General features: G+C 42.3%; 1 protein-coding gene across 5 annotated transcripts in view; it reads left to right on the plus strand.

Moving 5' to 3' along the window:
- scaf8 (SR-related CTD associated factor 8) overlaps positions 1–16,290 on the plus strand; it is a 179,340-nt gene that overhangs the window by 10,371 nt on the left and 152,679 nt on the right. For 4 of the 5 annotated variants that reach the window (XR_004412787.1, XR_004412788.1, XM_033025045.1 and 1 more), the window contains exons 2-3: positions 403–486; positions 11,084–11,128. Coding sequence is in view for 2 of the 5 variants with exons in the window: in XM_033025045.1 (XP_032880936.1) it covers positions 403–486; positions 11,084–11,128 (129 nt within the window). In the remaining 3 variants the exon portion in view is untranslated. Of the gene's footprint in view, positions 1–402; positions 487–11,083; positions 11,129–16,290 lie in introns of those variants that run through there. The other variant, XM_033025047.1, reaches the window with a different exon arrangement.

Consider the following 16,290-nt stretch of genomic DNA (forward strand, 5'->3'; position numbering starts at 1 on the left):
TAAACAGATAGTCTCCTTTGCCCTTGTTTTCATAATTTACCTTGCACCTACTAAAAGTGGAAACAAAAGAATGAAAATAAATTTGATTCAGTAACATAGAAACTAATAATAGTTGTTCTTGCTTTACATGTAAATATTATTAATCTGTCAAAGATTTTTCTGCATTGGCAGTTGGTTTAACATCATGCCTTTTTCTTTCGTGCGATCTTATCATTTGGGCACGGAGTATGTTAAATATTGGTCTCAGTTACCAGCTGTACTTATTTTTTTTCCTGTTTCTGCTTGGTTAAAATTTAAGAACGGCCGAGTAATGTAATGTTTTGAAAGCATCAGTATCAAAATGTTAATTTATTTGGTGAAATATTCATTTTCCAATTCTTAAATGTTATTCTTTCTTTTTAGTTGTACTCCTTAAATGAGTATAAACCACCTATCTCCAGGGCTAAAATGAACCAGGTGACCAAGTCTGCTATCAAGTCGATTAAGGTAAATTTAAAAATTGTATAATTTTGTTCTATAATTTTCTTCGAAAAAAATAGTACGATATAATTTACTATCACAGTCATGCGGTGTAGAAACAGGCCCTTTAGCTCAACCTGCCCACGCCGACCAACATCCCCCATCTGCACTAGTCCTACCTGCCTGCGTTTGGCCCATATCCCTCTAAACCTATCATTTCACCTATCTAAATGCTTCTTAAATGTTGTGATAGTACCTGGTTCAACTACCTCCTCTGGCAGCTCATTCCATACTCCTACCACCCTTTGTATAAAATAAAGTTACCCCTCAGGTTCCTATTAAATCCCCCCTGAACTTAAACCAGGGTCGGCAACCTTGTTCTGCATAGGGGCCAGGACACATGTCTGTGAGTGGATGGCGGGCCACATCTATGACGTGTACACATGGATCCCACCCCGGATGGCAGGCAACAAATCACGTGTTCACATAGATCCCGCCCCTTCGAGGAGCCACCCGTAGCACTGTCCCCTAGTTACGGGCACTCACGATCATGAAGCACCTGTGATTGCCTCTGTCCTGAAGGCGGTGGCTCAAATACTCACACTCACTCGTCCCCGGCTTATTGACAACCCCGATCCCGACAGTGAAGCCCAGACACAGAAGGTGCGCGGCCGTGCCGGCGGTTTTGCGCAAGATGCGGTACAGACAGAGCTCGGCGCTGCTCGACGGCTCCGCTATTGCAGCCGCCAGCGCTAGCCTCCTTGCGTCATCGGGGCCTCAGGCCCTGGAGGTACCGGAGATGACGGAAGTCTGAGGGCCGGATAATTACGGGGGGGAAAATACGCCTGCGGGCCAGATGATTTTGGGTTACGGGCCGCATTCCCCTCCAGATTTTGTATAATCACTCCTCAACCTCCTGCACTCCAAGGAATAAATCCTAGCCTGGTCAACCTCTCCCTATAGCTCAGGCCCTCGAGTCCTGGCAACACTCTTGTAATTCTTCTCCGCACCCGTTCCAGCTTGACACCATCTTTCCTATAACATGATGACCAAAACTAAACACAATTTTCTAAATGTGCCTGAACATATTGTATAACTGCAGCATGACTTCCCAACTTCTATAGTCAATACTCTGAATGATGAAGGCCAGTGTGCCAAATGTCTTTTTTGACCACCCCATCTACCTGCGATCCCACTTTCAAGGAACTATGTACCTGCAGTCCTTGATCACTTTGCTCTATTATACTCCCCAGAGCAACTGTGACCTGGATTATAAAAGGACTGGACAAGCTAGATGCAGGAAAAAAATTCCCACTGTTGGGCGAGTCTAGAACCAGGGGCCACAGTCTTAGAATAAAGGGGAAGCCATTTAAGACTGAGATGAGGAAAAACTTTTTTGGCCAGAGAGTTGTGAATTTGTGGAATTCCATGCCACAGAGGGCAGTGGAGGCCAAATCACTGGATGGATTTAAGAGAGAGTTAGATAGAGCTTTAGGGGCTAGTGGAATCAAGGGATATGGGGAGAAGGCAGGCACGGATTATTGATTGGGGACGATCAGCCATGATCACAATGAATGGCGGTGCTGACTCGCAGTGCAGAATGGCCTCCTCCTGCACCTATTTTCTATGTTTCTAATACTCCCCAGGCCCCACCATTCTGTGAAAGTCCTACCCTGGTTTGATGCCCTAAAATCCACTACTTTTCACTAATCTGAATTAAACTGTAATTGTTATTCCTTGGTCCACTTACAAAGCTGATCAAAATCCCACTGCAATTCCTAATAACCTTCTTCACTTTCTATGATATCGCCTATATATAGCTTATTTCTAATTATAGGCCTGCAGACTGAAAAATGATATTTTGCATGTCACCCCTGCGTCCTACCATCAAGCCTATTATCTATCTGATTAGCAAGATCACCCATAACCTTCCAGAGTAGCCCTACCATGCAGAAACATATCAAAAACCTTGCTGCCTTCCATATACACTATGTCTACCACCCTGCCTACATCTTATCGATTACTTCCTCACAAAATTGAGGAGAGAATCTCCCACGCACAATGAAGTGCTGACTATTCCTAAACAACACCTTTCTCTCCAATTACATATAAATCTTATCCCTCGGTCGAGGTGGATGGAAAGGTGAGGGGCCAGGTACAAAATGTATTTGCCTCAGTTCAGTATAACCTGGAACCGTCTGTGGGCCAAGGTGTCAAATCAAAGGGGGCAGCATGTAGTCATTTGTGGTGATATCAGATACTGATCATTTTCCATGCAGTTGTGGAAATCTGAATGAGTTAACATAAGTGTCAAGAGTGTTATATTGTCATGTCCCGTACGGGACAATGAAATTCTTACTTGCCGCAGCACGACAGAATATGTGAATATGTAAACATTGTACATAACGGGGGAAAAAAAAGAAGAGTTCAATAAATAACAAATATAGTATAAATAACAAATAATAATATAGTCTTTTGCAGTTCAGAGCTTATTTGTTGTTTAATAGCCTGATGGCTGTGGGTAAGAAGCTGTTCCTGAACCTGGATGTTACAGTTTTCAGGCTCCTGTACCTTCTTCCTGATGGCAATGGTGAGATGAGTGTGTGGCCAGGATGGTGTGGGTCCTTGATGATTTTGGCTGCCTTTTTGAGGCATTGACTACGATAGATCCCTTCGACGATAGGGAGGTCAAAGCCGGTGATGGACTGGGCAGAGGTCACAACTTTTTTTCCCTCCTGGACATTGAAGTTGCCCAACCAGGCCACGATGCAACCAGTCCTTCAGCTGGCCAACATTTTTCTAATGGGCAGGATGTGAAGGAAGGAAGGAACTGCAGATGCTGGTTTAAAACGAAAATAGACACAAAATGCTGGAGTAACTCAGCGGGACAGGCAGCATCTCTGGAGAGAAGGAATGGGTGACGTTTTGGGTCGAAGCCCTTCTTCAGACTGAGTCACGGGAGAGGGAAACGAGATATAGACGATGATGTACAGAGATATAGAACATATGCAAAAAAGTAACAATAGTAAAGGAAACATTGTTAGCTGTTTGTTGGGCAAAAAAAGAGAAGCTGGTGCGACTTGGATGGGGAGGGATGGAGAGAGTGCGAATGCCAGGGTTACTTTGAGTTCGATAAATCAATATTCATACCACTGAGCTACCCAAGCAAAGTAGGAGATGCTGTTCCTCCAATTTGCGTTTAGCCTCACTCTGACAATGGAGGAGACCTAGGACAGAAAGGTCAGTTTGGGAAGGAGAATTAAAGTGTTTAGCAACTGGGAGATAGGTAGTTCCAGGCAGACTGAGCGAAGATGTACACACAGCCTTTTATCTTTTCATCTCTGGTCTTTGTCCAACCATCAGCCAATCAAACAACCCTTAACTGTATCCACCTTTCACCTGCCTGGCTTTGTCCTGCCCCCACCTCTTTTACAGCCTTCCCCAACTGTAATCAGTCTCTAGAAGGGTCCCAACCCAAAGCTTTGCCTGTTCATGACCTCCAGAGATGCTGCGTGACCAGCTGGGTTTTTCCAGCACATTGTGTCTTTTTTCTGTAAACCAGAGTTTGCAGTCCCTTGTATCTACATTTTATTATATTACATCTGCCTCCAGTAGATTTTGTTGCTCCAGATTCCAGCATCTGCATGCTTCTTGTCTCTAAGCTGACGAGAGACAGTTTCAACTTCAAACCAGTTAATAATGCAAGTGTGATATTGCTGATGGTTCCAACACTAAATTGTATATTTTCTAGAAGGGGGGAGGGATGCTGGAGGAGCGGTCACATTTGTCCTAAGTGGGTGCCTTTTGCTTGCCCAGAAGCTCTGAAATGGTGCCTTGGAAGCCTGTTTCCAGTTAAGGGATTCTGTTGTTGGTAAAATCAGAACAACAAAGGAGATAAGAGACAACAATTTTTCTGTGATGACAATTGAAAAGCAAACTTTACATAGCTTTGATCCTGATCTTGGGTGCTGTGTGTGTGGAGTTTGCACATACTCCCTGTGAGCATGTGGGTTTCCTTCTGGTGCTCTGGTTTCTACCAACGTCCCAAAGGTATGCGGGTTTGTAGTTTAATTGGCGCCTGTAAATTGCCCCTAGTATGCAGGGAATGGATGAGAAATTGGATAATATGTAACTAGTGTGAACTGGTGACCGATGATCGGCATGGACTCGGTGGGCCAAAAGCCCTGTTTCCATGCTGTATCTTTTTTTTAAAAGGGACCAGTTCTGTACATCTGCAGGTTTAAGGTAGTTGCCCTGTCAGTGGGTCATCGTATCTACTTACATTGTGTCTGCAGTTCTGTGTGGGTCCAGGATTGAATTTTGCTCTTCATAATGCCAGATTATGAAGACTAGGATACTGAGTTGGATGATCAGCCATGATCATATTCAATGGCGGTGCAGGCTCGAAGAGCCGAATGGCCTACTCCTGCACCTATTTTCTATGTTTCTATGTTAGACCTGCTCACCCGGCCTCCTTGCTCCTCAGATCTCAAGTCCTTGCACCTTTCTGCACATCTCCCTTTACAATTACAAGTCCACAGTAAATCTGTTTTTGACGTGTGAACTTAATGTGTTCCATTATGCTGGATGCTTATCATTATCATGTAAACCAATACTAAAAAGAGTTTTTACTTAATATACTTGCAGAAATTAGATATAAACTTCATTTATAAAATGATCAGTCAATAAAATTGAGAAGATAATGTTATTAAAATAAATTAAGAAAAAAATCTAGTGATAGTCATCAATATTAAATTTACAGTTTATATACCAAGTCAAGTTCTCAAAGCTTGTAAGATGGCAGGCAGTGTTTGTGAACATTTGTGCAAATCCTGTTTCCTTTTATTTGCTTCTTTTACACACACACACACACACACACACACACACACACACACACACACACACACACCACCCCCCCCCCCCCACACCACCACCCCCCCCCCCACACCACCCCCCCCCCCCCCAACAAATAACGTGCACCTCATGACTATATTAAAAGTGGTTATCTAAATACTTGAGTACTTTGTATGCAGTTCTGACATGATAAATGAATAAAGTTGCCCGCTCCTGATGTGCTCCTCGGTTATGCCAGTCATAAATAAGGTCCTGATTCATAGTATGGCCTTAGAACAAGCACTTTATAAAAAAAAACCGTCTGGATGCTTCTGGCAGACAAAACTTAAAAGTTAATGAAACATTTAAAATATTTCTTCAGAGATTCTGTTTCATGAGGCGCCTTAATTGAATTGGTCAATTGAAGTGTTTAAGGCAGCTCAATTTATTAAGGAAATGTAGATTATTTGTTGCCTTCAAATGTCTGCTCTCTACTATTGAAATGAATTGACACATTGTTACAGTGCCAGATCTAATCTAACAGATTCAGTGGGCAAATTCTCCAGCTATTGAGAGTGTATTACAAGATCATGCTCTGTCATTATGTTGTTATATTTATTTGTTTCTCTAATACTTAGAAAGAGGCCATTTGACCCATTGAGCCTGAACCAGATCTAAAAGTGACCTGTAATACTTTAGAAAAATGGGCCACAAGCCATATCAAGAAGGGATATGGAGGACAAGCAGGAATGGGATACTGATTTGAGATGATCAGCCATGATCATATTGAATGGCCTACTCCTGCACCTATTATTCTACGTTTGTAAGCAGCTACCACCATGACACACCACTGACACTGCTGTTGCAAAATCCTCTCAATTGCAGTAGAATAAGTGAACCAATGTCATAGTTTACTCCTCTGCTGCAAATTGCACTTGCTGGGTAAATCACATTGTTTGTATGGCTGACACCAGATTTTATATTAAACTCCATCAGCTCGAGAGGGTGGAGAAAATGTTTCAAGGATATTCTCAATGCCTCCTTGACAAAATAGTGGCATTCTCACTGATGTAGGAATATCTAACTCTTGATCGAAGGTAGATTCAAAAATGAGCGAGCAAATATTGAGACTTTTGATTGGGAGCATCCAGAGAGGCCCAACAAAAAAGGTGTAAGGACCGCACAGCAAATACCCACCATATTGTTTCTGGCAAATATCAAGCCCAATCTGCCCCACCTGTAATATAATGTGTGGATTCGTTTCTTTAAGTTCTGAGGTAGTCAGAGTAGATGCTTAAGGAGAAGGAAATTATAGGATGACAAGAAGTGTGGTGGAGTTGTGAATAGAGTGGTTGGTAATCTGAAGCTGCAGTGTGTTGATGAAATGCACTGAAAAATGAAGTTTAATCTAGACGAACTTGAGGTGATGCATTTCGGTACACTAATGAGGTTGGAACATACATCATGAGAGGCAGGGTCTTGTGGAGTATTGAGGAACTGTGTTAACCTCATCTTCTTCTTCGAGTCCGTTGCAATCTCAGATGTCGTTCTGCCAGTATCTGGCGCAGGTCACAGCTGGTCGGGTCGGTTCAGCCAGGTCCTAGGGGCTGCACTGGGGGGCGTCGTCACACTCCAGTAGGTGGGACATTGTCTGTACTGCTCCACAGCTGCATGTGTCTTCTGCCTGGTAGTTCCATGCTTTCATAAGTGCTTTACACCTCCCCTGCTCCACTCGTAATCTGTTGAGGGTCTTCCAGGTTGGCCATGGGTGGTCGTGCCCGCTGGCGAGGCATTCAGTCGGAGTGATTCCTCTCCATCCAGTCGTGGGCTCGTGTGTTGAGCTTGTTCCATTCATCTTTCCAGATGTTGGTCCTTGCTGTTTCTTTGGTTGTCTGGAGAGGTGGGACTGTCTGCAATCATTCAATTTGATTGTAATTGATCTATCGCAGGCTTGAAACCAAAGATCCTATAGCGGAGCAAGATAGGCTACTCCTGCGAAATGCAATGGGCTGACGTGTAGTTCGCTACGGAGGGGATCCTGGGCATTTCCCCCCGCCCATTTTAGTGACCGGAGCCTACCTGACCCGACCCGACTCGCTGTGTAATAATTGTTGCGGGGGAACTTTTGTGTGTGTGATTATAGGGTTAGATTCATAATTCTGTTAGTTCATATTTCTGTTAATTCTTGTTAAAGAATAAAATGTTTATAAACACACATACATGAATGTGATATAAATGTATATAATCATATAACACACACAATTATATTTCTTCTGATTTTTATATCCAATGATGAACTTTATTTCAGACTAGACAAGGGACATTAAATAATAAACATTGTAAATCTCCCCGCAACTTCACACACACTAGGCCCTATCCCACCCCTCAACTCTTTCTCCCCCCCCCCCCCCCCCCCCCCCCCCCCCCGGCACTCCCTCGCCTCTTCCCCCCCCTCCTATGCTGTAGTCCCTTAACCCACCAGCGCCCTTCCCCACCTCTCTCCCAAAGATCTTATAGCGGAGCTCCGCTATAAGATCTTTGCTCTCTCCTTCCCCTAGCCCTACCCAACCCTCCTGCGCCACCACTATCCCACTTGCACTACTCCCCTCCTCTCTCCCCGCTGCCCCGGGCCGTGCACCCCTTCTCCCCGCTGTCCCGGGCCGCGCACCCCCTCTCCCCGCCCAAGTCAAAGACATGCGAAGATACGGGAGCGGAGGCGGAAGCAAAGATCCGATCTTTGGCTGGAAACAAGATGGCGGAGGCTGGTTGCTAAAATGGGTCCTATAATCACCCATGAATCTGCCCATGACCGTACTACGTGTTTTGCGTAGGAGTAGGCCATCTTGCTCTGCTATAAGATCTTTGCTTGAAACTGTTCCTTTAAGCCAGATTCTTTATTATCATAACATTGTAGGCCAACACATCTTGGGGCTGTGATGTGGTCATTATGGAGACTTGGTTATGGGACAGCTCAGTGTTCCAGGGTTTTGATGTTTCAGACGTGTCAGAGAAGGGAGTAAATGAGATGGAGGAGTCGCTCGATTAATCAGGGAGCATGTCATGGCAGCATACTGAGAGGATGTACTGCAGGGTTCTACCACTGTTCAATATATGAAAGGTGCCAATGCTCTAATGGGATTGTTAGAGCAATGCCCCCTAATAGTCAGCAGAAGATAGAGGAATGGATATGTAGTCAGATTATGGAAAGATGTAAAAAGAGCAGGGTTCTCATTGTAGGTGACTTTAACATCCTCAGTATTGACTGGGACTTACTGCAAAAGGCATAGACGGGGCAGAATTTGTTATATGTTGGGTTCCAAGAGGATTTCTTAAAACAGGACGTGGGCAGTCAAATTGGAGGAGGGACCATACTGGACCTGGCATTGAGAAATGAGATTGGCCAGGAGATTCAAGTCAAGTTTATTTGTCACATACACATACGAGATGTGCAGTGAAATGAAAGTGGCAATGCTCGCGGACTTTTGTGCAAAAGTCAAACAACCAAACAATTATAAACACAATCATAACACACATATACCTTTACATAATAAATAATGGAAGGAAAAACGTTCAGTAGAGTTAGTCCCTGGTGAGATAGGAGTTTACAGTCCGAATGGCCTCTGGGAAGAAACTCCTTCTCAACCTCTCTGTTCTCACCGCATGGCAACGGGAGGCGTTTGCCTGACCGTAGCAGCTGGAACAGTCCGTTGCAGGGGTGGAAGGGGTCTCTCATGATATTGTTGGCTCTGGAGTTGCACCTCCTAATGTATAGTTCCTGCAGGGGGGCAAGTGAAGTTCCCATACTGCGTTCGGCCGAACGCACTACTCTCTGCAGAGCCTTCTTGTCCTTGGCAGAGCAATTCCCAAACCAGATGGTAATGTTCCCGGACAAGATGCTTTCCACCGCCGCTGCGTAGAAGCACTGGAGGATCCTCGGAGACACTCTGAATTTCCTCAATTGCCTGAGGTGGTAAAGGCGCTGCCTTGCCTTACTCACGAGTGCTGAGGCGTGTGATGCCCATGTCATATCCTTGGAGATGTGGACTCCCAGATATTTAAAACAGTTCACCCTATCCACAGGATCCCCATTTATCCTCAATGGAGTGTACGTCCTCGGATGATGTGCCCTCCTAAAGTCCATGATCAGCTCCTTCGTTTTTTTGATGTTCAAGAGGAGGCTGTTATCCTGGCACCAGAGTGCTAGATCAGCCACCTCCTCCCGGTAGGCCTTCTCATCGTTGTCTGAGATCAGGCCCACCACCACAGTGTCATCAGCAAACTTAATTATTGAGTTGCTATTGCAGTGGTAGTGCATTTGGGGATGGTGATCACAACTCCATGGGCTTTAGTAATGCTTTTGTTAAAGTTCCTGATGGTAGGCTGATCAAGAAGATAAAGATGTACGCGATTCCATGTGACTTGGTTGTATGGATTCAGAACAGGCTTACTGGTGGAAGACAGGGATGTAGAAGGGCTTTTTTCTGTCCCGGTGGTCTGGGACTAGTGGAGTTCTGCAAGGTTCTGGGTGCAGGGACCTCTGTTTGTGATGTACATAAATAATATGGACATAAATGTAAATGGGTTTAGATTCCATTGGCCACAAAGCTGAGAAAATTGGATGAAGGAAGATGATATCTTCCGTCACCATGGATTAATACCATATCGTATTAATGACTTTTATTATAGTAAAACTATCTAAAAGGTGTCAATCAGGAGCACAATCTGATTATAAAGCACTGAAACCTAAAAGGAAATAATAATTCAGATGGTCAGAGGTTTATTTTAATGAGAATTAATCTAAAAGGGAATGCAATGTGGTGTAGCACGGAAATTCACCTGCTTAGAAATTAGCTTGAACAATATTGATTAATTAATTGTATTGTTCAATTTTTGATTTAGCCTTGCATTCCCTTAGCCTATTCCACTTATTGCCATGCAGATGCCAGGAACATCTCGGGAGAGGTTTTTAGATGCTACATTGTTTTTTTCCAAAGCTTGAATTTTTCTTCTGTGATTGCTTTTTTGCATTGCATAGAGTAGAGTAGAACAGGAAAGAGCCATTTGACTGAAAAATATTTGTAATGTTGATCTTCTGAAGAGTATGTGCCAATTAATGCCATGACTTGCTGTTTAGACAGACCTACGATTTTCACTCTGTTCAAAATGTAATCAATTCACTTATCAATATCAGTATTTAATCTATTTCCAGTCAAGCAGTGCTTTCCAATCGTAACCACCACCCTAATATAAAATAACAACTTTTGGCTCTTAAATCCATGCCCTCTTGGTTGTCTGCCAATCAGTTGTTGGAAACAGTGGCAGGATAAATTTGTCTTTCCACATTTGCTTTGAATGAATGGAGTAACTTGAGGCACTGATTGTCCCACTTCCTGTACATAAGTTCCATTGAAGTCAGTGGAATCAAAGTATAAAGACGAGGCCAACCAATTGCAGATACTTTTGCAGTTTCAGTTGTCAACATTTTTTTCCCTATCACTCCCATCTTTTTGGAATCTAATCAACTGAAAACAACCTTTATTAGTGATCTTGTGCTTTCCTATTGTGAGGAGATCAGCACCAACTTTTCCAGTCTGTCCATAATTCAATCCTCAGCCTGGATCCACATTGTAAATTAACTTTGCTTCATTCCTAATGTGTGATGCTCTAAAATAGATCACCAATCAACTGTTTTAAATGACTATAGCATGACCTCTTGACTTTCCTGTATTATGTTTTAACCTATTCAACGATCTTCCAAGATTTAATGTTTTTTTTCCTTTTTACATTTCAGTTCTACAAACATGTGGTACAGAGTGTGGAAAAGTTTATTCAAAGGGTAAGAATTTGCATTTAGTTTACAATTGATGTACAAACTTTCAGTGTTTAATCAGATAGCTGTGTCAGTAAATTCTGTTACCGTGAGTGAAAGGTTTAATAATGTATCTTAACCTCATTTTGAGGTAACATTGTAAACCCCTTTTTGACAGCTATTTTATAGATTTGATACTTAAAAATTCAATTGCTGGTATTTCATTGACGTGAGATCTTTTCCAAAGCTAAACTTGCTGTACCAGTATGATGGATCTGGGCTTATCCCTAGCATTTATATCATTTGCTTTTTATTATTTAATTAATGGGTAAAGTATCTGGGTAGTACTAAAGATGCTTATTTTCACATTGGGCATTTGGCAAGATTTTGCTAACCATTTTCCATTGCCACCCATCATTTTACAATGTGCTGTGTGTGCTGAGGAATTTTGGGAAGGTGTAATCTGTCACATTAAGTAACAATTATCTACTTTGAACGTATCATTAATTTTATGAAGTGAGTTTTTCTAAATATCTTTTCTTTTCTAGTTTTAAATATTTATTAATTTGCCCATACGCTATGGTTTTGGCTTCTATCGCACTCCTCAAGCTAATTCTCATTTGGGTTTTATGCTGCAGTTGTTAAATTAGATGGGATCTCTGCTGCAGGGATCAGTTACAGGGCCTTTGCAGTGTTTCTGCAAATGCAAGAATCAGCTCATCATAGATTTCAGCAGCACTTGCTGCTTGGTGACTGCTATTTATTTATAAACATAAAGTTGGCAAGTAGAGAAAGAACACCTGGTTCATCAAGCCTATCCCACATGTAATGGTTAGAGCTTAATGCCTAGACATTTCCAGACCCCATCTTGCAGCTATGTAGTCTCTTGTGGGGGGGGGGGGGGGGGGGGGGGGCAGGGTTATCATGGGAAATATTATGAGATTAACCACTTGAAGATGTTGGAGAAGAATTTAGTGTGAAGGGCAAGTAGATGTGATAAAGATCTCTGGCAGTTTTTGAAGTTGCTGGTGTTTATTCTATGTGTCCAGGACATTGCTATAATGGAAGTTTCCAAACAACTCAATGAACTGTATCTTTAAATAATTTCAAATCGTATCTCCTGGTCAATCCAAATCTGTGAAACTGGGATAAGCTATGCATTAGCATGCTATCTAGATCTTCACATCACTTTGCAGAACTCTAAATCTGTGCTTCATGTAAGTCCGCCAGAGTTGCTAGGGTCTCCACCTTTTACAAGGTACAATATTGTCCAATTGTCCATCTTATAGTTGTCCAAAAAAAACAACTGCATAGAAAGGAGTTATGGTTTTTATAGGATGTACAGTTATGTTCTTTAATGTATACCAAGTGGCTGTTGATATATATCAATGTACTGGCATCTAAACTTATACATACTCCATATTGGTTAATATTTTGTAGCAATATTTGGACTGAAGTAGTTGAGGAATTCTTCCATTATTCATTCATCTTTATGCAAGGAAGTGATGTTGTTCTTTGTCGTCAGAAAGCATATCAGAGACATTGATCAACTGCCAAACCATTCCTTTAATCTGCTTTATTAGAAAGCTCAACAAGGTAGATGCAGGGAGGGCATTCCCTCTTGCTAAGGAGTCTAGGACAAGGTGTATAAGCGGTAGACCATTTAGGACTGAAACAAAGAGAGATATCTGCACTTGCAGAACTGAGTGTTTAGAATTCTCAAGTTAAGAAGTATAGGTTGGGTCATTGGCTGCATTCAAAATGGAGTGAATATATTCAAAAGGGAATCAAGGCCTATGGAGATTAGAAAAAACATTTTTTGCGGTGAAGGATTAGCCATAATTTTGTTGAGTGATTATAGGGGCTTGGGTGCACTAAATGTCTGTTCTTGCATTATTATGCCATATCTGGTTAATTTTACATTTGGGTTAATATATTAAGCTTCATTGCCTATTGTCAGGCTTACGAGGAGATTTGTTGAAAATACAAAAGCTAGTTATACTGTCTTGCTCGCTTGCAGGTTTACCATTTAATTTAAATGATGCATACCAATAAAATGCATTCCATTTCCTTATGAAATTTGTTTGCCTGGTTTAGAAATTTCCTAATTTATACTTGTGGGTGTTGCCATATCGACACCTTTAGCTCTTCGATATTCCTAATGATTTCTAAAGTATTTCGCCTGATTTTAGGAAACACAAAATGTTTAAAATGAACTATTACACGTGCAAATTTCTAATTAGTTTGTCAAATGTCATTAGTTTGTTATTGTTTGTTAAGGCAAAAGGCCACTGAAGAAATTGTTTGGCAGTGGTTCCTCAACCAATTGCAAAAAAGGAATTTAAAAACATATTCGATGCAGGTAACCTAAAGACAGAAAATGCTGGAAATACTCATCAGGTCAGGCTGCATCTGTAGGAAAAGAAAACGTGAACATTTCAGATTGATGCTCACTATTTTCTTTTGGTGCTGGGTGAGGTGCTGCCCAATAGCAGCCATGCAGCAGGTTCAAATTTCATTCTCAATATTGGATGAGTTATCTCACTCCCTCTCCTGCACCTGGTTTCTGTTCCTGGTTCCCTTGCCTGCTCTCTCCCCAGATCTCTTATATGCTCGCTCCAAAATCCAACGCTGTCATTGATACTTGTAAATGGAAGAGCTGAACCTCTTTGCGTTAGTTGTAGCTTGTGTAGTGAAAAAGAGTCATGCCAATTGTGAAATGTAATTTTATGGATTGTCCAGGCTATAAAAAGGAATGTTTGGTGATTGATACGGCAAAACTCAGGCTGAATGAAACTGTTTCATTAAATGCATGTTCTACCCTCTTGGTTTAGAGGTAAACATCCTAAGAATAAGCAATATTACTACAGCTACAACCTATTTGTCTATTTTCATCAAATGTCGTTTTTACAATGGCTAACGTTCTTTGGGTTCGTATTTTGAATTGTTCTTCTATAACAGCTACCTTGAACTCCTCAGCATGGTATCTATCCATTTTCAAGTCCCAGTGGATTTCCAACATCGTAGAGAATATCACATCTATTCAATCAAATAAAATTTCTACTTAATTTGAAATATTCTCCTTAAGAGTATTTTGTAGAGCTCCTTTGAAGCCCGATCCGAGTGAAATATCTTACTAGAATGTTTCAAAACAATTCAGCTTAACCAATAGTTAATAAAGGTTGGTACAGGTTGAACACCGATTTTCCGGCACCCTTAGTTCCAGAGCCTTTCTGGATAATCCGGTTTTCTGGACCAACAGAGGAGACGACAAAATGCCCCAGGCCTGCTAATGGCAGCCCTTCCGTGTCTAAAACACCACTGAGTGCCAGAAACTTAAATAAAACAAATATAAAATGTAAACTGAATGTGAATGGAATGACCTGCCGACTCATCCCTGGCACCGTCTCCACGGACATTTAAACCTCGACTTCTGACCCCACTCTGGACCCGCAAAGTGCATCAGCAAGCAATTCTTCACCCACCGAAAGGACACAGTGTTGGAGTAATTCAATGTGTCAGGATTTCTGGAGAACAGGGATAGGTAACATCAGGACCCTTCCTCACTGATTCAGCTGGCTGTTCTGGCTTCTGACCTAAGGAACGGGTGACGTTATGGGTGCTGAGACCCATCTGACGGGTCAGTTTGAAGAAGGGTCTCGACCCGAAACGTCACCCATTCCTTCTCTCCAGAGATGCTGCGTATCCCGCGAGTTACTCCAGCATTTTGCGTCTATCTGTGTGTTTCAGTGTTCGCCCTCGTTCACCGTGGACCTCCCTCCCCTCTCACCTGCTCTCGCTTCCAAGGTGGAGTATGTCGGCGATTGGGGAAGAAGGAGGTGGTGGTGGGTGAAGGAGGTGGCAGAGGGTAGCCCCGGCTTCCCACCTTCGGGTTGCTGCCTCCTTTACCCCACCGACACCTCCTCCCCTCACCACCGCTGCCTCCTCTTCCACTAGAGTCGCCGACATACTACACCTTGGAGCGGCAGCAGGTGAGATGGAAGGGAGCCCTACGGTGTCTGAGGGGCAACACTGAAACACATAAGTGCTAGAGTGACTCAGCCGATGTAATCAGTCTGAGGAAGGGTCTCGATGTCACCTATTCATGTCCTATGGAGTTCCTGACTTGCTGAATTACTCCAGCACTTTTTGTCCTTGCTGGTTCACCTTGCGAGTCGGGAGTGGTAAGGGCTCTAAACGGTCAGGGTGATGGTGCGAGCCAGGGATGGGTCGGCAAATCTGTCCATTATATCCGACATCTGTTATAAGGAGGTCGTTAAAATGAGGGCTTACTGTATTGTCTTTGCGAAACAGTTAGGAGAGAAGATTGAGAGCATTCTTTCACGATGGAGGGGCATGACTGGACAGAACGCTTGCCACTCGCATCAGTGGCCGTTCAGGGACTTTCAACTGAGCTGTCGTAATTTTGTCTGAATTATAGTGGTGGGTGGACCATTAGTTGTCGGAAAATCAGTTTTCAACCTGTAGTGAAATAATCTTGATTTTTAAATGTTTTCTCGTTTTCATTCATTCATTCGTAACATACAATTATGTTACAATTGTAGTTAATTGCAGCAATTTTTTACATGAAAGGCCTTAAGAATTTTAGTGTAAAGCAACGTAAAATCATTTTCTCAAACATGTTGTGAGAGTCTCATTCTGAGCATAATGTCTACTGATATATGGTTTTTTCAAATTACTGTACCAAATCTCTCTCTAATAGGTAGGAAACAAATCCAAGCAGCAACCAAAAATGAAAAGTAAATATACCTGGCCATTGTGATCTGGGTGTAGGAACTGATCATGTACCAACTTTGAGCTCTTTATTAGAAGGATATTCCTGGAATAAGGGGGATGAGTTACTTTGAATAACAAATTTATTGTGTGTTAATTTATTTTGTTCTTGTTGCGTCCAATGTGCCTGTAAAGCTGCGCAAGTAAGAATTTTGTATCCAGTGCATATGACAAACATTCTTTTATTTTGATCAGAATGACCCTCTGCTGTCTGTAGTTTAGAGGAATGAGAGGTAAACCTATTTGTAATTATACATGATTTTTTAGAGGGTTAGATGTTATGAGGATATTTTCTTGATGGGGGGAGTCTGGAACTAGAAGACACAATTTCAGGATAAGGTATTTACTAAGTTAAGGAACAATTTCTGTGGAGCCTATTGCTCTTTGGAATTCTC

Source organism: Amblyraja radiata, chromosome 8 (assembly GCF_010909765.2).
Source record: "Amblyraja radiata isolate CabotCenter1 chromosome 8, sAmbRad1.1.pri, whole genome shotgun sequence".
Taxonomy (NCBI): domain Eukaryota; kingdom Metazoa; phylum Chordata; class Chondrichthyes; order Rajiformes; family Rajidae; genus Amblyraja; species Amblyraja radiata.